This window comes from Castanea sativa, chromosome 4 (assembly GCF_040712315.1).
Source record: "Castanea sativa cultivar Marrone di Chiusa Pesio chromosome 4, ASM4071231v1".
NCBI lineage: Eukaryota > Viridiplantae > Streptophyta > Magnoliopsida > Fagales > Fagaceae > Castanea > Castanea sativa.
This window is the reverse complement of record NC_134016.1, coordinates 49374995-49393994: the sequence shown is the minus strand read 5'-3', so window position 1 is coordinate 49393994 and position 19000 is coordinate 49374995. Positions and strand designations below refer to the sequence as shown.

Genomic DNA, 19000 nt, shown 5'->3' with positions numbered 1-19000 from the left:
AGACTGAGTTAAATAGAGTGTGAGACACTCCAATAATCTGATTTGCATTAATGTCATTCCCACTCACTCCTCTGAGTCCTGACTCTTGATGATTGACAGGCTAAGACAAATCACGAAAAGAACTATTTCCAATGACCTTGGAATGTTTAGAATTTAAGGACGCTCGACCATTATAAGTTGGGACCTAACCTCAAGGGAAAGGTATGCAATTTCCTGACCAAAAATACCTCATAATTTATATGTTATATTTTGATTTTAGATGAACAGAGTTTTCATGTCGGTCCTTAGAGAATTATCAAGAAGGAACATGATTTTTGGTATATTCTCACAGGAAATAATGAAGAAGGAAAGGTATAAAATTCAACTATTAGGGATTTTTCATAATAAAAGAAAATCCCACTACCCACATTACCTATTTTAAATTCTGATTATGGATAAGACTTTGGAGTTAAGCTATTTTCGTAACTTTTTCCAACCTGAATCTGATTCCATACTAGCAATTGGTTGGGTTAACTTCTTTTGTTTCTCATTTCCGACCTCTATATACTGACTAATCAATAAATTGTCGCAGGTCTCTATTATAGTAACAACCATGTACTATATTCTAGGAGCATTATATCCATTTACAATTATAATGATATGTACTTGTTTTCTTTAGCAATAAAGTGGGTTGTCTTTTTTACTATGTGATATGAATTCTCTGATCAAACTCATGAGAGAAAGAAGCCATTTCACCCTTGATCAATTCTTGGTTGTCCATTTCAATTTCACAAACAAATGTAGGAGATTCTTATCTGTACAACTGTACTAGTCAAAGTTAAAAAGACTGTAGTCCAAGATTTAGTGGAGCATCTAATCCCTTTATAATTACAATTACTGTTTTTCTTGTGAGAATAAAGTGGTTTCGGGTTGTCCATATACCATTTATCCCACTAACTATGGCATGAACTTTCTGTGCCAACTTGAGAAAGAAAGTCATTTCACCCTTGATTAATATTTTCCTGTGCAATTTATCTAGAAGGATTTTTCCTTTTATTCTGCATATTCCAATTCTTGTCAGATGGATAACTGAAAAAGACACAACAGTTATTTAGATATATTGGACATAAATGATCTTGAATTAATTAATTAATTGTTTAAAATGGAATATAATCCACTTATAATATAATTTAGCACAACAACAGATACAGTCAATTTTTTTTTTCCCCATAAATATAATAGGATTTGAAACTTATAGTATGGACTTCGTGATGATTGCTTGTTACCATTAAACTAAGACACAAATGGGTTTATCTTGTGTTGCCCTTATTTGAGTACAAAATACTTTACTGGTTGATTAGCTAACTAAATCTCGAACAAACACAATTATTTTTATAACCAAGGAATGTAATCATAGGCTCTTCTTTTAACTGGCTTGATAAGCATTACACACAGGAAAGTATTAAACCTTTATATAGAAGCATCGCATATTTGTTGCATTATTGCAGATCTCCCAGCAAAAGGATATGAACATGGAGTAGTGTAATCAACATTTAATCCCATATACCTTCAAATTTCATTGGCTGATCTCATGGGGTATTTCATTAGGTGATCTCACACATCACCCATTTGCATTTATCCTAAAGATATGAATGGGATTGGATTTCTCAAATATCTATCTGAAGCATATCTTATAAGATATTTTTATAAGGACCACATACAAGATTTGTTCTTATCTTAATACTTTTGTACGATAAGTAGTAGGCCATCACTATATATAGACACAGAATTCACATATATTATTGCAAGCCACAAAATTAAACCTTACATAGAAGAGAGCTATAATGGAGTACTCAAGTCTACAGCAAAAATGGATCACCAAAGGCAAGCCAATGGCATCTTCGCTTCAATATGCAGGCAACATGAAACACAGCTCCTCTGCTTCACAAGAAACACATATGCAGGCTAATATTGGTACTGGTTCATATTACCATGTTGGCCTGCAGAGCTGTGATGAAAGCATTGATGCCAGAGCTACGAGTTACATCTTAGGAGTTCAAGAACGTTTCAGGCTACAAGTTAATTAGCTAGCTGAATACTGAACCAATAATTGTAAGATCATCTTTTGTATGTAACATACTAGCTAGTAGCTAGTTCTCTTTTGGTATAGCAGTGAGAGTTGTTTACAATACAATAATGAATTTGCTCATCTTGTCTCGTTTGGAAGAGCCAAAGTATGGGAGAAAATTTTCAGTTTAACTCAATTTAGCATTGATTGTTGTTTTAAATATAATAATGAATTTGCTTTTCTTGTCTAGTTAGGGAGAGCCGAAGTATGGGAAAAAAAAATTCAGTTGAACTCAATTTATCATTGATTTATCAAAAGAGAACTTCATTTATTTTTTTAATCTTAAAAATCATCTATACTTGAGTCCATATTAAATGCTTCAACAATTTCTCTTTCAATGTATAAAATCAATGTGTTAAAAAACCATTTTTTAATTTGTTGCGAAGCCTAATTTTGACAACATTCAAATGGACAAATAAAAAGAGATAGAGAGGGTTGGATATAAATTATGTTGCTAAGATTGTTGCTATTTTTTAAGATTAATTATGTCTAAAAAACGTATTTAAAAAAATATTTGTGTCTAAATATATTCTTTTGTCTCTTTGATATAATTATGAAGATGCTAAACAAACTCCACGATATTAATTGAAAAAATACATGTTGTTTTCATTGCATGTATCCTCCCACACTTGTAGGATGATCCACACTAATATAAGGGGAAGACACATTCAACGAAAACAGTACCACCTCATATTAATTAGAAAATACCACCTCATATTAAATATTCTAACCACAACACCCACTATTACTGATTCACTGGGCCACTTGGCACTACCAACAAGCACTACAAAGTACAAATCACTTTATTTTTGGATAGATTCTGTAGTTGGGCTAGTTTCTAAATCCAAGCCACGTGTACCTAGTATTTAAAATAAAAAAAGAAAAAACAATTGTTACACACACTTACACACAATAAAAAATAAAAAACTGAATTCGTGACTTAAAGTAGTTTAAGTGTAAGGACATGTGTGTAATAAACACGACTCTTAATAAAATTTGTATCTGGCCAATATATAGCTCCTGTAGGGACACAATTTTCAGACCAAGCCCAAAATGTAAGGGATCTTGGCCCAGTGAACCCAGTACAATAAATTTGTAGAGAGTGGGTCAAAGAGTTAGGTTTTAGTGCTTGGATAACAGTTAATATAGTTTTGGATGATGAGCCAACAAGAATTGAACCCGGTTTGTGCGAGAAAGTTGGTTCTCGGCACAGTTCGAGGAGCTCTGTTCTAGCATATATTGGATGACAATGGTTACAGGAGTTGTTGAAATTGCTATAGTGCTTTCTGTTCTCCTTTTTTCATCCCCCTTCTCTGAGATCTCTACCCTTATTTATATTACATCTCTTTCTTCATCCTTACTCTACACGTGGACCACATGTGAACAGTTGATGGTTGTTCCATCAGCCCCTTCTAAAAGTCTTCTGAGGTGGTTGTAAGGCTGTCATAATACTGTTCAGAGGTCACTTCCTCATTAATGCGGTGGTAGCAGTTTTCCCTTAGATATTTTTGAGTCCTTATCCCTCTTGTACGCTCATGATGCTTGTTGCTATCATTAGAACTTCCTAGAAGGTCATCCTTGATCATTAGGATCTATACCAGATTTGCGTTTGGCTTTATCTGAGGAGATAGTACTCCTCGGACTCGGACCACCCATGCTTCTCGGCCAAAACCACATGCTCTCTGCCAAAACCACATGCTCTCGGCCAAATCTCAAAATCCATGACCCTACAGCTCCATAACTCCAAACATCCTCGTGTAATTCTTTATTTCTTTTAATGTAGCTTTGTTTCACATATAAATACAATTGCATTGTTTGGTAAAGGCCTGGATGTAACCCTTACTATATAGAGACACAACTCTTTCTAGGGTTGTCACTCTCTTCATTGAAAGGGTGCAAGCAGTACTTCTACAAATATAGGACGGTCTTCATAACCTTCATTCCACAAAATTTTTACAGTGTGTGTGATCTCCACCCTCAAGGGACACCATTCTTATTTGGGACCAACATGTATAAAATAAGAGTAGTCAATTAAAGATTAATGCAACATTCTTAAATTTGAAGCAGGTGTCACCATATCAACATTATATATGGCAGTGAAATCATTCCAATTGCATCCACAGTGCAAATCCAAACCTTAAACGCAGCCATAACACAAAAAAAATTGAGAAATATGGTGGAGGAGTTGGTCGTGGATGTCACTGTTAAATTATCGATTATCCAAAAACTTAAGCTATTAGGAAATTGTGAACTTAATCATTTAACCATAATTTCACACTTCCCCTCACATATGAGCCTAAACTTCCCTTTGATAAGTAGGGCATAACATGTGAGATTTTTAATTATAATTGAGAGGTAGAGTAAAGAAAGTGGTCGAACTCAAATCACTTGCTCTAATATTATATTAAATTATTAATTCTCCCAAATCACAAACAACTTCACAAATTAACAACTTCAATGAACAAAGAGCCTGAGAACACAGGCTTGAGGTTTTGTTATTATCAATCTTAAAAAAAGTTAATGTAATATATGAAATGTATGCTTAAGGCTTAGTGATTACAGTCTCCAAAAATTAAATTTTGTGACTTGCATGATTTTTTTTTGAGTAAACAATAATACTTATTAGAACACACACGAAGAAAATAATAACAGTGTTTCAAATCGGGTTTATAATACATTACATAACCAGGGTACAATTACAAAAGTATCTAACATTTGTCGTTGTAAACTATAGTTATAAACAGTGGACACTAGACATATACAACCAATATGGGATAAACATCCATATTTTCTTTTTTTGAGTAAACAGTAATACTTATTAGAATACACACAAAAATAATAATAATGTTTTAAACTGGGTTTATAATACATTACATAATTAGAGTACAACTACAAAAAAGCCTAACATTATAACAATTTTTTTTATGAGAAATGATATGTTCACAACATTTTCACAACATTTTTACAACAAATCCTAAGTGGCAGGATGTTACTGGTTGTTATTGTTGGGGCAAAAAAGTAGTCTTAGTGTTAGGTTCAAATTTGAACCAATAACAACTAACCACCTATGATTTGTTGTAAAAATATTGTGGACGTAGCACCACTTTTTTTTATTTTAAATACTTGAACTGGAATGAATCTTTTTAAAAGTGGATTTAGATATACCAATACATTTTAAACGTATGCGTCTTCTTTAAGATAAGAATATTTTTTGGATAAGTCCGGCAATTTTGGTAGTACATTTGATTGTGCTTGTCATATAGACAAAAGTCAACGTAGAAAAACTTTATAGTACATTTCATAAAGCCAAAGTTCTATACAAAATTAAAAAGCATAAAAAGCGGGAAAACAATAACAAGAAAAAGAGCCAAGCACAATATTTTTTATAATATTTTCACAACATTGAGTTGACAATTTTTAATTAATTCTCATTTGGATCCTTTACTAACTTCACCTTATCATTTATCATTCACAACTTGTTATTTCGATAATCGTGAAAGATTTTGTGAAAATTATCGTACTACATACTTATTAAAACAAAAAACACACAAAAGGGTGGCATAATACTACACATTAGCAATTCGTGGTGCCGAATATAATTATAGAGGAATGTTATATCTATAATATTTTCATAATATTTCACAGTAAATTTTAAGTGGTATGTTGTTACTGGCCGTTACAGTTAAGCAAAAAAAGTAATTTAGGTGGTGGATTCAAATTAGAACCAGTAACAACTTATCACCTACGAATTTATCATGAAAATATTGTAAATGTAGCATTTCTTTTAATTATATGATTACAGCACTTATTGAAGTAATTGATTATCCTTTTATTAACTGGTGGAACTCATCTGGACCCTTGTTTAAATGACAACTCCATCTTGAAGAACCCTGCAATTCAAAATCCAAATGTATTAAAGGCAACCTAATCTTTTTAAAAATAACCAATGAAATTCGGGACATTCTTGGTCATAATTTTGGAATTTCCTAAAATAAAAACGACGCTTTCCATATTTTAATTGAAATGGAATGAATCTTTTTCACAATAAGTTTTTATTACTTAGGTTTAATAATAAATGATGTGAAATTAAATAGATAACTAAATTTATAATATTTAATTTGACAACAAAATGAATTTATTTCAAATGAAAGGGTGCACCAATTTGATCAAAGTCACTACCTTGGGTTTGGGATGTTGCAGCTGCTTGCAGTTTGTCCCGAAATTTTAGAGCTTACGTTAGTATCATGCAGCTCGTGCAACTTCAACACAAAGCAAACATGAAAATACATGTCAACTCTAATATCCAAACTGTAAATCAATCTTGATTTCTAGTTAATAAAAAACTCTGCAGGTACATATATAACACCATAAGTCTTTGAAATCTCACCCGTCTCTGCAGATGAGAGTTTTCCTCTTGCAGGTCTCTTTGCTGCGTTTAAACAAGATTAAAAAAAAAAAAAAGTGAATCTTTTCTGTGTTATAGACATAAAGTTGACTTTGAAGATAATAGATTGATTTGCTAGGGGTATATATACTAATTTTCTTAATATTCTCTTGTATTTTTCTATTTTGGTTAAGAGACATAAGAATAATAAGATTTGCTTCAAGGGGAACCTAGACCTCTAAGTTAGGCTAGTTGATTTGATTTTCTAATGTCTTGTAGGGTCTTCTAGGAAGGCAAGAGAGAGCTGAGTTGTCTCAAACCATTCCTCCATTAGTATTTGCTTGACCTCCACCATATATTATTGTGGGGTTGGGCCTTTTGGCTATTGATGCTCTCTCTTTACACAAAAACATGGTTGCTGATGAGCTGTTTTAGATGTGCATTCAAGTTTGAGAAGAGAACATCTCCCATATATATCTCCTTGAGGATTTTCACCTCTTGGGCAAAATTAGCCCGGTTCCTCCTTCTCTAAGCATCTCAATCGTTATTTTATTCTAGCTCTGATACCAATTGTTACGAGCTTACCTAATAAGTTATTGAGACAATAAATTAAATGCAATACCAGCTGAAATTACCAGAAAACCTACCAGTTGATGTAGGTTATATAATCTGAAAAATGTGATAGGTCATTTGGTTTTGTCATATAATTGATTAGATCCATGGAACTTCAAGCCTGGCATAGCTTGATAAAATTCCAGGGTCTTTATTTATTTACTGGCAACATTTGAGTCCAACGAAGTCCCAAGCTCTAGACTAGCTAGCTAGCAGACTGGTTCCATTTTAGGTGATTTGTTATATTATCTCACCTTCCTTTTCATCAAGTTGATGTTCTCTGAAATAATGCGCCTCTGTTGAAAAATCAGAACGAAAAATTAGTCACAAGAAGGTTAGATTACATGTTAAGCCATGCATAAAATCAGAACAACAATGAATTATAAGTTGTTATATTTATAGTGTTATCAAAAGTCTTATGCATTCTTATTGGTATTATTTGTTTGATTTTGATTATGAGTGATATTGTTACCACTACTATCAATTTTATTATAAGTCTTACAAATTGATGTATCAAGTTTAAACACAAAAACTTAAAAAGTTATTTAGAGTCTTATTTGTTACATTATTTATTACGTTACTGATGCAACACTTGTTAAAACAGAGCACAAACGACATAATGAGCTAAACTGCAATGAGAGGAATAAAGGAAAGAAGAAAACGACAGAAGGAAGATTAGTTACAGCACGTGCCAAAAAGAAGAGGAAGTCCATAACAACTGTCAAGCACTAACAGGTGTCACGCAATGATTGGTTGTATAGTTAGGTGTTTGTTAAGTTTGTTAAGTAGTTATTTTGGACGGGAAGTTCAACCCCTATTTCACTGTGTATATAAATAGGTAGTTTGTAAATATGTCTAACCAATTTTTCATTTTTGTAAGCACTGAATCAATGAGAAATTTCTAGTTTCTTCAAATATTTTCTTTTTTACATGGTATCAAAGCAATTTCTTTCTATTTTAGAAAATTTTCTTTCTGTTTCTCAGTCCCCAAACAAAATTTGTTGAGCCTTTTGTTTCTTTATCATGGCTTCCGATTCCACAAATCATAGACTGCAAATTCAACACCTTTGTCTAGTACAATAATTGTAGATGAATCTGCAAGCAATCCATTCTCTCTTCCAGCGAATGAGAATCCTAATCTTGTTCTCACTTCACAGCCCTTCACTGGTCCAGAAAATTATATAAGTTGGGCATTATCTGTGTTCTTGGCTTTGAGTTCAAGAACAAATTTGGCTTCGTGAATGGATCAATTCCCAAGCCAGATGCATCTTCTCCATTGTTCAATTCTTGGAATAGATGCAACACCACAATGCTTTCGTGGTTAACAAATTCACTTAGCATGGAGCTTAAGGCAAGTGTTATTTACATTAACACTGCAAAGGATCTGTGGATTGATCTTAAGGACAGGCTTTCTCAAGAAAATACTCCAAGGCTTTTTGAGTTTCAAAAGGAAATTTCACACATTTCACAAGGATCACTCTCGGTGAGTTCCTATTTCACAAGATTCAAGACCTTGTGGGATGAATTTGCCAATTATCAACCTTTCACAGTACGTACCTGTGCTTGCAATTGTGGTTCCAAGACTTCTCAATTGAAAGCTCAACACAAGAAGTGTGTATTTCATTTTTTGATGGGATTAAATGATAGCTATGGCAATGTGATTAGTTAAATTCTGCTGATTGAACATTTTCCCTCTCTTAATAAGGTATGTTCTTTGATCTTACAAGAGGAAAAATGAAGGAGCATTGGTCATGGTTTCAACACAGGTCAATCCTTAGATGCTGTTGCTATGTATGCTAATAACAGCAGGGGTTTTCATGCCAATCAAGGTCATAATCATGGAGGAAAAGGGAGTAATTCCAAGAAAGACAGGCTAGTGTGCACTTACTGTGGTCTAACTGGTCACATAGCAGATAAATGCTACAAGTTTCATGGGTATCCTCTAGGTTATAAGCCAAAAGGAGGCAACAAAGTCATGGCAAATCAAGTTTCTACAATTCTGCCCTTAGGAACCTATGGTTTAGATGGTTTTCCTTCAGCATTGAGTGCTGGTTTACCTATTGCTAGTGTTTTGCCTAATGCCAATGCTCAATCTAACATGGTTTTTACTTCACAGAATTTTCTAGGTCATTCTTTTGGGGGTTCTCATTCACAAGGTAGTCAACAAGCTTCCTTGTCTCAATGCCCTCTTTCTCAGGCTCAATGTGAGCAATTCCTCAACTTTCTGAAGACTTAAATGGCTTCTGGATCCAGCAATAGTGCTCAGACTGGTCATCAAGTTGCTTCTGTCATGGCAACATCCTCTTCCATCCCACAACCATCACCTTCTACTTCAACTCCACCTTCTTGTTCTTCTAATTTTTCAAGTAATTCTTATTGGAATCCTCCCAATTTCTCTCATTCAATCTTTTTTGCTCAGGTTGTTGATAAGCATGCCTATAAATCTGGTACTTGGATTCTTGACACTGGTGCAACTGATCATATGGTGCACTCAGTTACTTAATTCACTGAAATTACTTCTATAGTCCAAACTTGTGTCTTTTTGCCAAATGAGGAACAAGCTTTAGTTACATATGTAGGCACTGTGCAAGTTACTTTTACACTCACTCTCACCGGTGCTTTATGTGTTCCTTCTTTTAGTTTTAATTTTAGTTAGCAAACTCACCAAGACTTTTTTTGTTGTCTTATCTTTCTTGGTGATTGTTGCTTTATTCACGACCTTGCTCAATAGAGCATGATTGGTCTAGGAAAGGAACACAATGACTTGTATTTGCTGCAAGATTCAGACTTTAGATCAACTGCATCTGCTATTGCTGTTGCTGTTGGTCACATTCCCTCTTCAGATTTGTGGCACATTAGATTAGGTCATCTATCTTATTCAAAACTTCATTTGTTGAAGCAAGTTGTACATATTGATGTTTCAAATAAAATACCTTGCTGTGATGTTTGTCACTTTTCAAGTCAAAAGAGACTTCATTTTACTCTTAGTACTCATGTATCTTCTAAGCCTTTTGAATTTATTCATTGTGATCTTTGGGGTCCCTTTGCCACTAGTACTATTAATGGTTTTAAATACTTTTTGACTATTGTAGATGATTACAGTAGATGCACGTGGGTTTATCTCCTTAAACATAAGTCTGAAACCCAAGTGTATTTACCTTAGATTGCAATTATGGTGATTACCCAATTTAATAGCAAAATTCAGACCATTAGAAGTGATAATGGTACTGAATTTTTCTTAAAGGGTTTCTTTCACTCCAATGGGATTTTGCATCAATTGGCATGTGTTGATACTTCTCAACAGAATGTCATTGTTGAGAGGAAGCATCAACACATTCTTAATGTTGTAAGAGCTTTGAAATTTCAATCCAAAGTTCCCTTGTGTTTTTGGGGGAATTCTGTTTTGATTGCAGTTCATTTGCTTAACAAAATTCCCTCTAAATCCTTAGGTAATAAGAGTCCATATGAAATGCTTTTTCACTCTCCACCCTCCTATCATCATCTTAAATGTTTTGGCTGTTTGTGTCTTGTTTCTACATTGTCTCACAATAGAAATAAGTTTGCACCTAGGGCCAGAAAGTGTATTTTCTTAGGCTATCCCTATGGCATTAAAGGTTACAAGGTATTGGATCTTGATTCCAATTCAGTGTACATCTCTAGAGCTATTATTTTCTATGAACATATCTTTCCCTATGCTACTTCATCTTAGCCTTCAACTTCTTACTTAGATGATTTTTTATTTCCCCATTGTACCTCAGACTCTCCAATTCCTATTCCTGACATAGAACCTTCCTCCTCTTCTTTACATACAGACCTTTCCTCATCTTCTTTCCCCAATAATCCTTATGATATCAGTCCTACTGCACCAGAAATTACTCTTGTAATTTCTGTAGATGATATTATCCCCACAAACACCACTTCCTTGTCTGAGCCTATTATTCCTGATTCCTTCCATACTTCTTCATCTAGTCCTTCTTTTCCAATCCTAAGAAGATCAATTAGACCACATAATCCTCCACCTTACCTTTCAGACTATTCCTGCCAATCTATCAACACTAAACCTAGTTCTGGTTTACCCTATGATGTTTTAGATTCTTTGGATTACTCTCATCTTGGTCCTGCCTTTCATTCTTTTGTTATGGCAGTCACCAAAACTCCTTCAGAATCTGTCTCCTTCCATTAGGCAATTCAATTTCCTGAATGGAGAGCTACTATGGATAAAGAGATTGAGGCTTTGGAGATCAATGACACTTGGACTTTAACCCCTTTCCCACCAGGTAAGACTCCAATTGGTTGTAAGTGGGTCTATAGGATTAAATATCTTCCTGATGGCACTATTGAGAGGTATAAGGCACGTTTAGTTGTTAAGGGGTTTACACAAAAGCTTGGTTTAGACTATTCAGAGACCTTTTCTCCAGTAGCTAAGTCAGTTTATGTCAGGATTAGTCTTTCCTTGGCTACTGTGAAAGGGTGGTTCCTCCATCAAATAAATGTTAATAATGCATTCTTGCATGGTGACTTAGTTGAGGATGTTTATATGTGTCTGCCACCTGGCTTTCACAGCAAGGGGGAGAAGAATTTAGTTTGTAAGTTGAATAAGAGTCTATATGGCCTCAAGCAAGCTTCAAGGCAAAGTCTAACACTATTATGTACATGGGGTTTATTTAGTCTAAATTAGACTATTCTTTGTTCACTCACACTCAAGGGACTTCTTTCATAGTGTTATTGGTTTAAAGAAGTTGCTTGATGATAAGTTTGGTTTGAAAGACCTTGGTTCACTAAGATACTTCTTAGGACTTGAGGTAGCAAGAACTAATGAAGGCATAAGTTTGAACCAAAGAAAGTATGCCATTGAAATCTTAAAGGATACTGGTTTTCTTGGTTCTAAGCTTGTAAAATTTCCTACGGAGTAGAACTTGAGATTGTCTAATTATGAAGGCAAGCCACTTGCAGACCCAAGTCAGTACAGAAGATTAATTGGAAGGCTGTTGTATTGACTCTAACAAGACCTAACATTACCTATGAGTGCATAGGTTAAGCCAGTTTGTCTCACAACCAAAGGAACCTCATTTATTTGTAGCCTACAGAATACTTCAATATATAAAAAGGTCACCAGGGAAAAGAGATTTTCTTTCCTAGCAAGTCTGATTTGCATATTAAGTCCTTTTGTGATGCAGACTAGGTTGGATGCCTTGACACAAGAAGATCATTGACAGGCTATGCTGTGTATCTAGGTGACTCATTGATATCATGGACATCAAAGAAATAAGGAGTGGTTTCAAGGTCCTCAGAAGAAGCTGAGTACAGACTAATGACTAGTGTACCATGTGAGATAACTTGGATGTTGCAACTGCTCAAGGATTTGAAGGTTGAACATTCTAGGCCAACCATGTTGTTTTATGACAATCAAGCAACACTGTAACAAATGCGCTCAAGTGGCTGACATTTTCATGCAGCAACAAATGAACTCAAGTGGCCGACATTTTCACTAAAGTTTTAGGCTATAGTTCCTTTGCAAGATTGTCTAAGAAGTTAGGATTAAAAGATATTTTTGTGCCAAAGAAAGTAAAGGAATCATTTTCGGTTCAAGTCATTGAGTTGACAACTCAGGACTTGAGGGGGAGTGTTAAAACAAAGCATAAATGACATAATGAGCTAAATGGCAATGAGAGGAATAAAGGAAAGAAGAAAACGACAGAAGGAAGATTAGTTACAGCACGTGCCAAAAAGAAGAAGTTCATAACAGCTGTCAAGCACTAACAAGTGTCACGCAATGATTGGTTGTATAGTTAGGTGTTTGTTAAGTAGTTATTTTGGGCGGGAAGTTCAGCCCCTGTTTCCTGGTGTATATAAATAGGTAGTTTGTAATTATTTGTAACCAATTTTTCATTTCTGTAAGCACTGAATCAATGAGAAATTTCTAGTTTCTTCGAGAACTTTTTTTTTTTTAAACACTGATTACATTTATTATCACATTAATTTATAAAAGAAAAAAAACTGTAGTAAAATTGATAATATTTTTAGTATTTTTCTTTGGAATGTTATGGTTTCTATAGCGACAATATCAATCATTACCTTTTTTGAGCGGACACGTTCAACTGCAGTCCTTGTCTGTCGCTCTAGCTGTTTTAACTCTTTCATGCCCAATGATGATAGATCTTCTCCAGCTGAGTGACTACAAAACCATAAGATTGAAGATATATGAAAATTGCAGTGATATAATTAAAGACAAGTCTTGATCTGGCGTATGATATAATTACAGCCATTGAACATACCTAAGCCTTGCCTCCAATATTTCTACTGCTCGCTTTAACTCTTCAATTTCAGTCCTCCAAAACTGTTAATAACAAAAAGTAAAAGCAGCTAAGAATTTAGTGTCAATCACTAATCAAATGGTAGAACTCCCTGAAAAGATCAACAACATACAAGCTTCAGCCTTTGAGGGGTTATTCAAGAAGCAATTATGTGTGCAAAATGATTTTTATTATACAGAAAGGTTCAGAGTCCGGTTGCTAATTAAGTGACCAAATTATCTTACAATATTATGTGATATTAGTGCATCACTTCCTAAACCTATTTGACTTATAATTGGGAACCACAAATAGATTAAAGTTGCTATCTTTATGGTGCATAATAAGATGCGAAGAAGTAAGTTCTAATGCAAAAGTACTTTGTATACTAACTTAATGAAGCATGAACACAGCAACAAGCATGCATCTATATAAGAAGATTAATTGACATTTTTTTTAACTACCACTAATGTTATTTTAATTTTTACGTCTTTGTGTATAATCTTTTTTTTTTTGTTCCTTTGAGTTAAATCAATTCATTCATTTTTACAAATGCATTAATCACACTTCTCTACACATGATCAAACCATCTCAAATGACTTTCCCTCTTTTTTTTCATCAATAAGAGTCACTCTTACCTTTAAATGACTTCCTCCATTTCAAATTTTTTTCATTCGTTATATTTCCACCAATCTATTTTAACATTCTTATTTCAATTAAACCCATTTAATGAGCGTATACATTTTTTTTTTTAATAGCTCAACATTCAATACCAATGAGCATATCTAGTTTTATAGCTATCTTAAATAATTATCTTTTAACTTGATACATATTCTATAATCGCACAATACTCTTGATGATGCACTTCTCCACTAAATTAAGCTTACTCTTATCCTACGATTTATATCTTCTTCAATCTTTGCATGCTCTTCATAACCAACCATTTGGGGGTGGGAGCGGTGTGACAACCAAAACTAGAAGTACTAAAGTTGGAAGTATTAGAATATATTATAATATGTAACCATGTCTTTCTAGAATACTATGAGTTGTTGTGATTTAGGGTTACTTTACTAAACCTAATGTGTGTGTCTATCTTATATTGAGTTCATTGTAATATACAATTCAACATAATAAATATGTATAAAAGACTTTCTACTATAGACATAGGTTGTTAGACCGAACCACAATCATTCTTATCTTGCTTCCTCTTTCTTTTTTACATCAATTTTTTTTCTTATTTATATTATAACTAAAATACAGGGTTGGATTAGACAACATCTATATGATTACTTTTGGTTACACAATACTTTTGATGCGCATCTCCACTTCATTCTTTTAATTCTATATATTATTTAAATTCTCTTCAATCTCTCCATACTTATTAATTATGGATCTAATATATCAAAAGCATTCACTCTTTGGTATCTTTGTAAACCCCCCATCCAATCCTTACATAATTCAATAAGCAGCATACACCTCACATACCAACAATTTTTTTTTTAGCTTAGTAAAAATTCTTTATTCCACTCTAACACCTAGCATACCAAACCATTTTTTTAGCTTAATAAAAATTCTTTATTCCACTCTAACACCTAGTATACCAAACCATTTTTTTAGCTTAATAACACCTAGCATACCAAACCAATTTTTTAGCTTGATAAAAATTCTTTATTCCACTCTAACACCTAGTATACCAAACCATTTTTTTAGCTTAATAAAAATTCTTTACTCCACTCTAAGTGTTTCACTTTATTTTCCATCAATCACGTTTATCCATTCGTCTCCTGTTTTTCCCCTTATACAATAACTAAAATTTTAAACACATAGCATACTACAATTGGTAAAACATATAGTGCAATACTCAATGTGGAAGAGAAGATGCAATACTCAATGTGGAATAGAAGATATAAATCCGTAAATCATGGTTTTGTAGAATATCATGGGTTTTTGTGGTTTTAGATTACCCTACTAATTACCCTACTAAGCTTAAATAATGTATTCTTACATATATACGAGGTTCATTGTAAAACACAACTTAAAATAGTAAAGGTGTAGCTACAAGAGCTTTTTGCCATGGATATAGATCATTAGGTTAAATCATGTTAATTCTCCTAATGCTTCTACTATCTTTCTCTACATGTATCATTTTATCTTTATGTTTTAACGAGAGGAGTTAAGACTACGTGAGTTTAATTAGAGAAATAATTGTTTACAATTTAAGATTATAGGGTGAATTTTATATATAATAAAAAATTTTGGGAGGACCATCTTTACAATATACGGAATAGTTAGGACATACCAAGAAGTTTGAAGGCCCGAGGTTTACTATACCAATGTTAAGAGCCACAAGGTCTGGGACTGGGTCCATTTCTAAATCTAAAAAATAGGAGACCAAGTTGTTTCAAAGGACAAAAAGGAAAGTAGTCATCATATGAAATAGCAATAATTTCAGCCACTGAGTTGAATTAACTTCAAGATGAACAGAAGCCCTTTCCCTTTAGAGTTTACATTTAATATTGGTCTTGGAAGTAATGTTTGTCTACGGACAGCTGGAGACACCCTAGTTAACAGTATATTTGTATCTTAGATTTGGTCACAGAGTAGTGGTATATGATGCTGCTAATGATCTAAATGCCAAAATCTCAAGTGTTCTAAAGGGAAAAGATTGGCTGTGGAAACCTACTAGATATGAAGAACTTGTATTTATTCAAAGAAAGTTAGCAGATTTTGAGGCCTTTTTGGCTGTTATCCAAATCAGGTAAGTAGACATGTATATGTATATATGTATATGTATATGTATTGGAAAGAAAAATCAGAAGTTAATTGGTGGAAGTTGGTTTGGTTTGGTTTACAGACTGTATTCCTAAGCATAAATAGGTTGTTTACTGAACAGAGGCTAATGCACTGGGGAATACAGGTTGAGGATCAATGTATAATTAGCAGGAATCGACTTGAAAATAGGGAGCATTTGTTTTTTGGATGTTAAATCCTTCTGTAAGAGAATCTGGTAGCTGCTAATGAAGTAGTATAGTATTAAGCACCCCAAGTTCAGTTGGGATGATGTTAGGGTTGGGGTGAATCTGAGCTTAAAGGAAAAAGACCTAAAAAGTTGTGGTTTCCAAACTTGTTTATAGGCTGCCGTATACCAGATCTGGCAACGCAGAAATGCCATGATACATAGAGGTGATCAGGATTGCAACTAAGGAATGAATATCTAAGGCTGCAGATCAGATGGAAGTAAAAAAGGAATGGAAGCAAGATGAGGGTTTGCAACTCTATTAGAAATGGAACTCTACATTTCAAGTTAGATGGAGACCATTTTAACCACCGCTCATTCTTGGCGTAATGAAGTGATGGGTAAGGGTCTGGGTTAAAGTTACAATGAAAAAACTTCACATACATGTATATTTCGATTAAGTTAGAATGAAATTTATATCTTATAAAAAAAAAAATTGAAAACTGTTTCAAGGTTAAGATTTTATTTCCCAGATCTAACAATATATTAAGTGTAATATCATTTAAAATTTGAATAACACTTTTTGATTTATAAAATTTGATCTATACTATGAAATTAATCAATTTCAAATGAAAATTTGTGGGGCATTATTTGTGTCACTTGTGGGGCTTTTCGTATTCCGTCCTAAAGTCTCCTTGAATTTGTTTTGATGCTGGTAAATTGCCATGATTGTAGAGGTTGAGCTTTTTGCTACCCCTCTGTAAATGTGTCCTGCTATTCATTGTTTGAGATGAAATAAAATCTGTTCACTCATCTAAAAAAATAGTTCAAGTAGCTACTTTGAGAAAAGAAATATAGGATACCTCCATTGGTCTAGAGTGTTGGTCAATTGATTGAGGCAGTCCTACTTCACTGCGATACCTTGCTATGGTTCTGTTCATGCTGCATCCATTAACATTATCACAAACAAAATATAAATATATTTGTTGTACATGCACGCTGCATATTTACAAACACACACAGACATATATATATATATATATATATATATATATATATATATATATATATATATATATATATATATATATATATATTCAAAAAGTAACTCAAAGAAATAATAAAAACAAAGAGATAGAGAGAGAGGGAGAGAAGTAACTCATGGCTAGCAAATTGGTAACCCTTTCCAGAGGGAGAGAAGATGACTAGTGCAACTTCAGCATCACATAGAATAGACAACTCAAAAGCCTTCTTCAAAAGCCCATTTCTTCTCTTTGAGAAGGTCACTTGCCTGCTTGTTGGGTTCTCTATTCTCTTGAGCTCTACCTTTCCTCTTCCCATTTCTTCAACCCGGCCCAAAAAAACTAAGCAAAACCCTTTGTAATATGCTATGTGAAGCTAAACAAACATAAACATAGGCTTTCTGAGTAAAGAATATTATAATATACACTTACATATATATAGCGGTTTGCCTTGAAACTTCTTACATGCCCATGCAAGCAAAATATGCTAAAATTTCCATACTAATATCAAAAGTCAAAACCAGGATACAAAAATGAAGGAAAATAAAGGAGACAGTCCAGCGGAGAAGACGTAGGTGCGACACGACAGCACTACCCAATCTCTTGTTCATATGATCCTTTTCTTTCATTATTATACCGAAGACCCTGTTGATTTCTTTGTACTACATGAGCCTACAGTACGTTCTCAGCCATCACCTCTATCTTTATGATTTGTTATCGAAATGGTATCTTTCTTTTTTCCTTTGTTATCGAAATGGTATCTTTTTTTTTCTCTTTCGTTATCGAAATGGAATCTTTTTTCTTTCTTTTTTTTAAGAAGGAAATGATATCTTAATTTTTGACCAGGCTATTTCACTTCTTACACATGACACATTACAGAAACTCCAAAAACCAATAATGTGATAGATAGAACCTGAATTTTCAAATTTATGACACGTCTTTCAAGTTTATTGAATTCACCACTCAGATGTCTTGAAGAGTTAATATCTAAAATATAGTATTGAATACTTCAAATCTAATTTAGAGATTCTGTGCAATTAGTTTAAGCATGTTATCCTCACACATGAGAAATTACAAAAATTCCATTCATCGATTGTACAGGAGATAGAACTTGAACTTCTAAGTTTATGACACGTCTTTCAATTCTATTGAATCCACCACTTGAATGTTCTTGAAGACAATATCTAAAATGTAATATTGAATACTTAAAACTAATTTAGAGGTTCTATGGGCTTAGTTTAAGCATGTTATGCTTTGGATGAAAAATAGGTTGGGGCGCAGTTTAGTAATGGGGATATGATGTTAAACCTATTATTTTCTAATAATGAAAAATTAAATGTTTATATTGTTGATTTAGGTAGATTGTTAAATCACGAGTAAAATTCTATGTATTAATTTTCTCTCTTGTTCTCTTTATTTTTTCACAAATTTTTTTGGCTCAACAATAATTTTACATTTTTTATGAGGATGTGAGGGATATATGATGCAAATAAAAGTATATATTGTAGGAAATATTCACAAAATTTTTAGATCTGTGAAATGTAAAAAAAGAGAAAAAATGTGTGCCAATAAAACAATCATACAAGACAATATTTATACGGTTCGACAATTTGCCTACATCCACGAAAT

The 19000-nt window shown here is 33.4% G+C and overlaps 1 protein-coding gene across 2 annotated transcripts; it reads right to left on the bottom strand.

Moving 5' to 3' along the window:
* Window positions 1–5753: 5753 nt before the first annotated feature.
* Window positions 5754–17899, bottom strand: LOC142632307 (protein VERNALIZATION 1-like). Of its 2 annotated transcripts, none has more exons than XM_075806744.1 (9): window positions 17804–17899; window positions 17509–17692; window positions 17213–17291; window positions 13379–13440; window positions 13179–13278; window positions 7358–7399; window positions 6495–6536; window positions 6287–6366; window positions 5754–5997 (listed from the first exon to the last, which is right to left on the bottom strand). In XM_075806744.1, exons 2-9 carry the CDS (start codon window positions 17688–17690, stop codon window positions 5970–5972), a joined length of 615 nt encoding a protein of 204 aa, XP_075662859.1. In that variant the 5' UTR covers window positions 17691–17692; window positions 17804–17899; the 3' UTR covers window positions 5754–5969. The 2 variants fall into 2 exon arrangements, with proteins under 2 accessions (XP_075662859.1, XP_075662860.1); XM_075806745.1 differs by having other exon boundaries at window positions 17509–17713; window positions 17804–17884.
* Window positions 17900–19000: the final 1101 nt, after the last annotated feature.

Bases quoted from the DNA above. Each gene is read 5' to 3' on its own strand.
- LOC142632307 (XM_075806744.1), bottom strand. From the start codon at position 17,690: ATGGGAAGAGGAAAGGTAGAGCTCAAGAGAATAGAGAACCCAACAAGC. The intron at 13,279-13,378 runs GTATGTTCAATG...ATGGTTTTGTAG, and splicing joins ATATTGGAGGCAAGGCTTAG to TCACTCAGCTGGAGAAGATC. The intron at 7,400-13,178 runs GTAATGATTGAT...ATTTTTCAACAG, and splicing joins AACGTGTCCGCTCAAAAAAG to AGGCGCATTATTTCAGAGAA.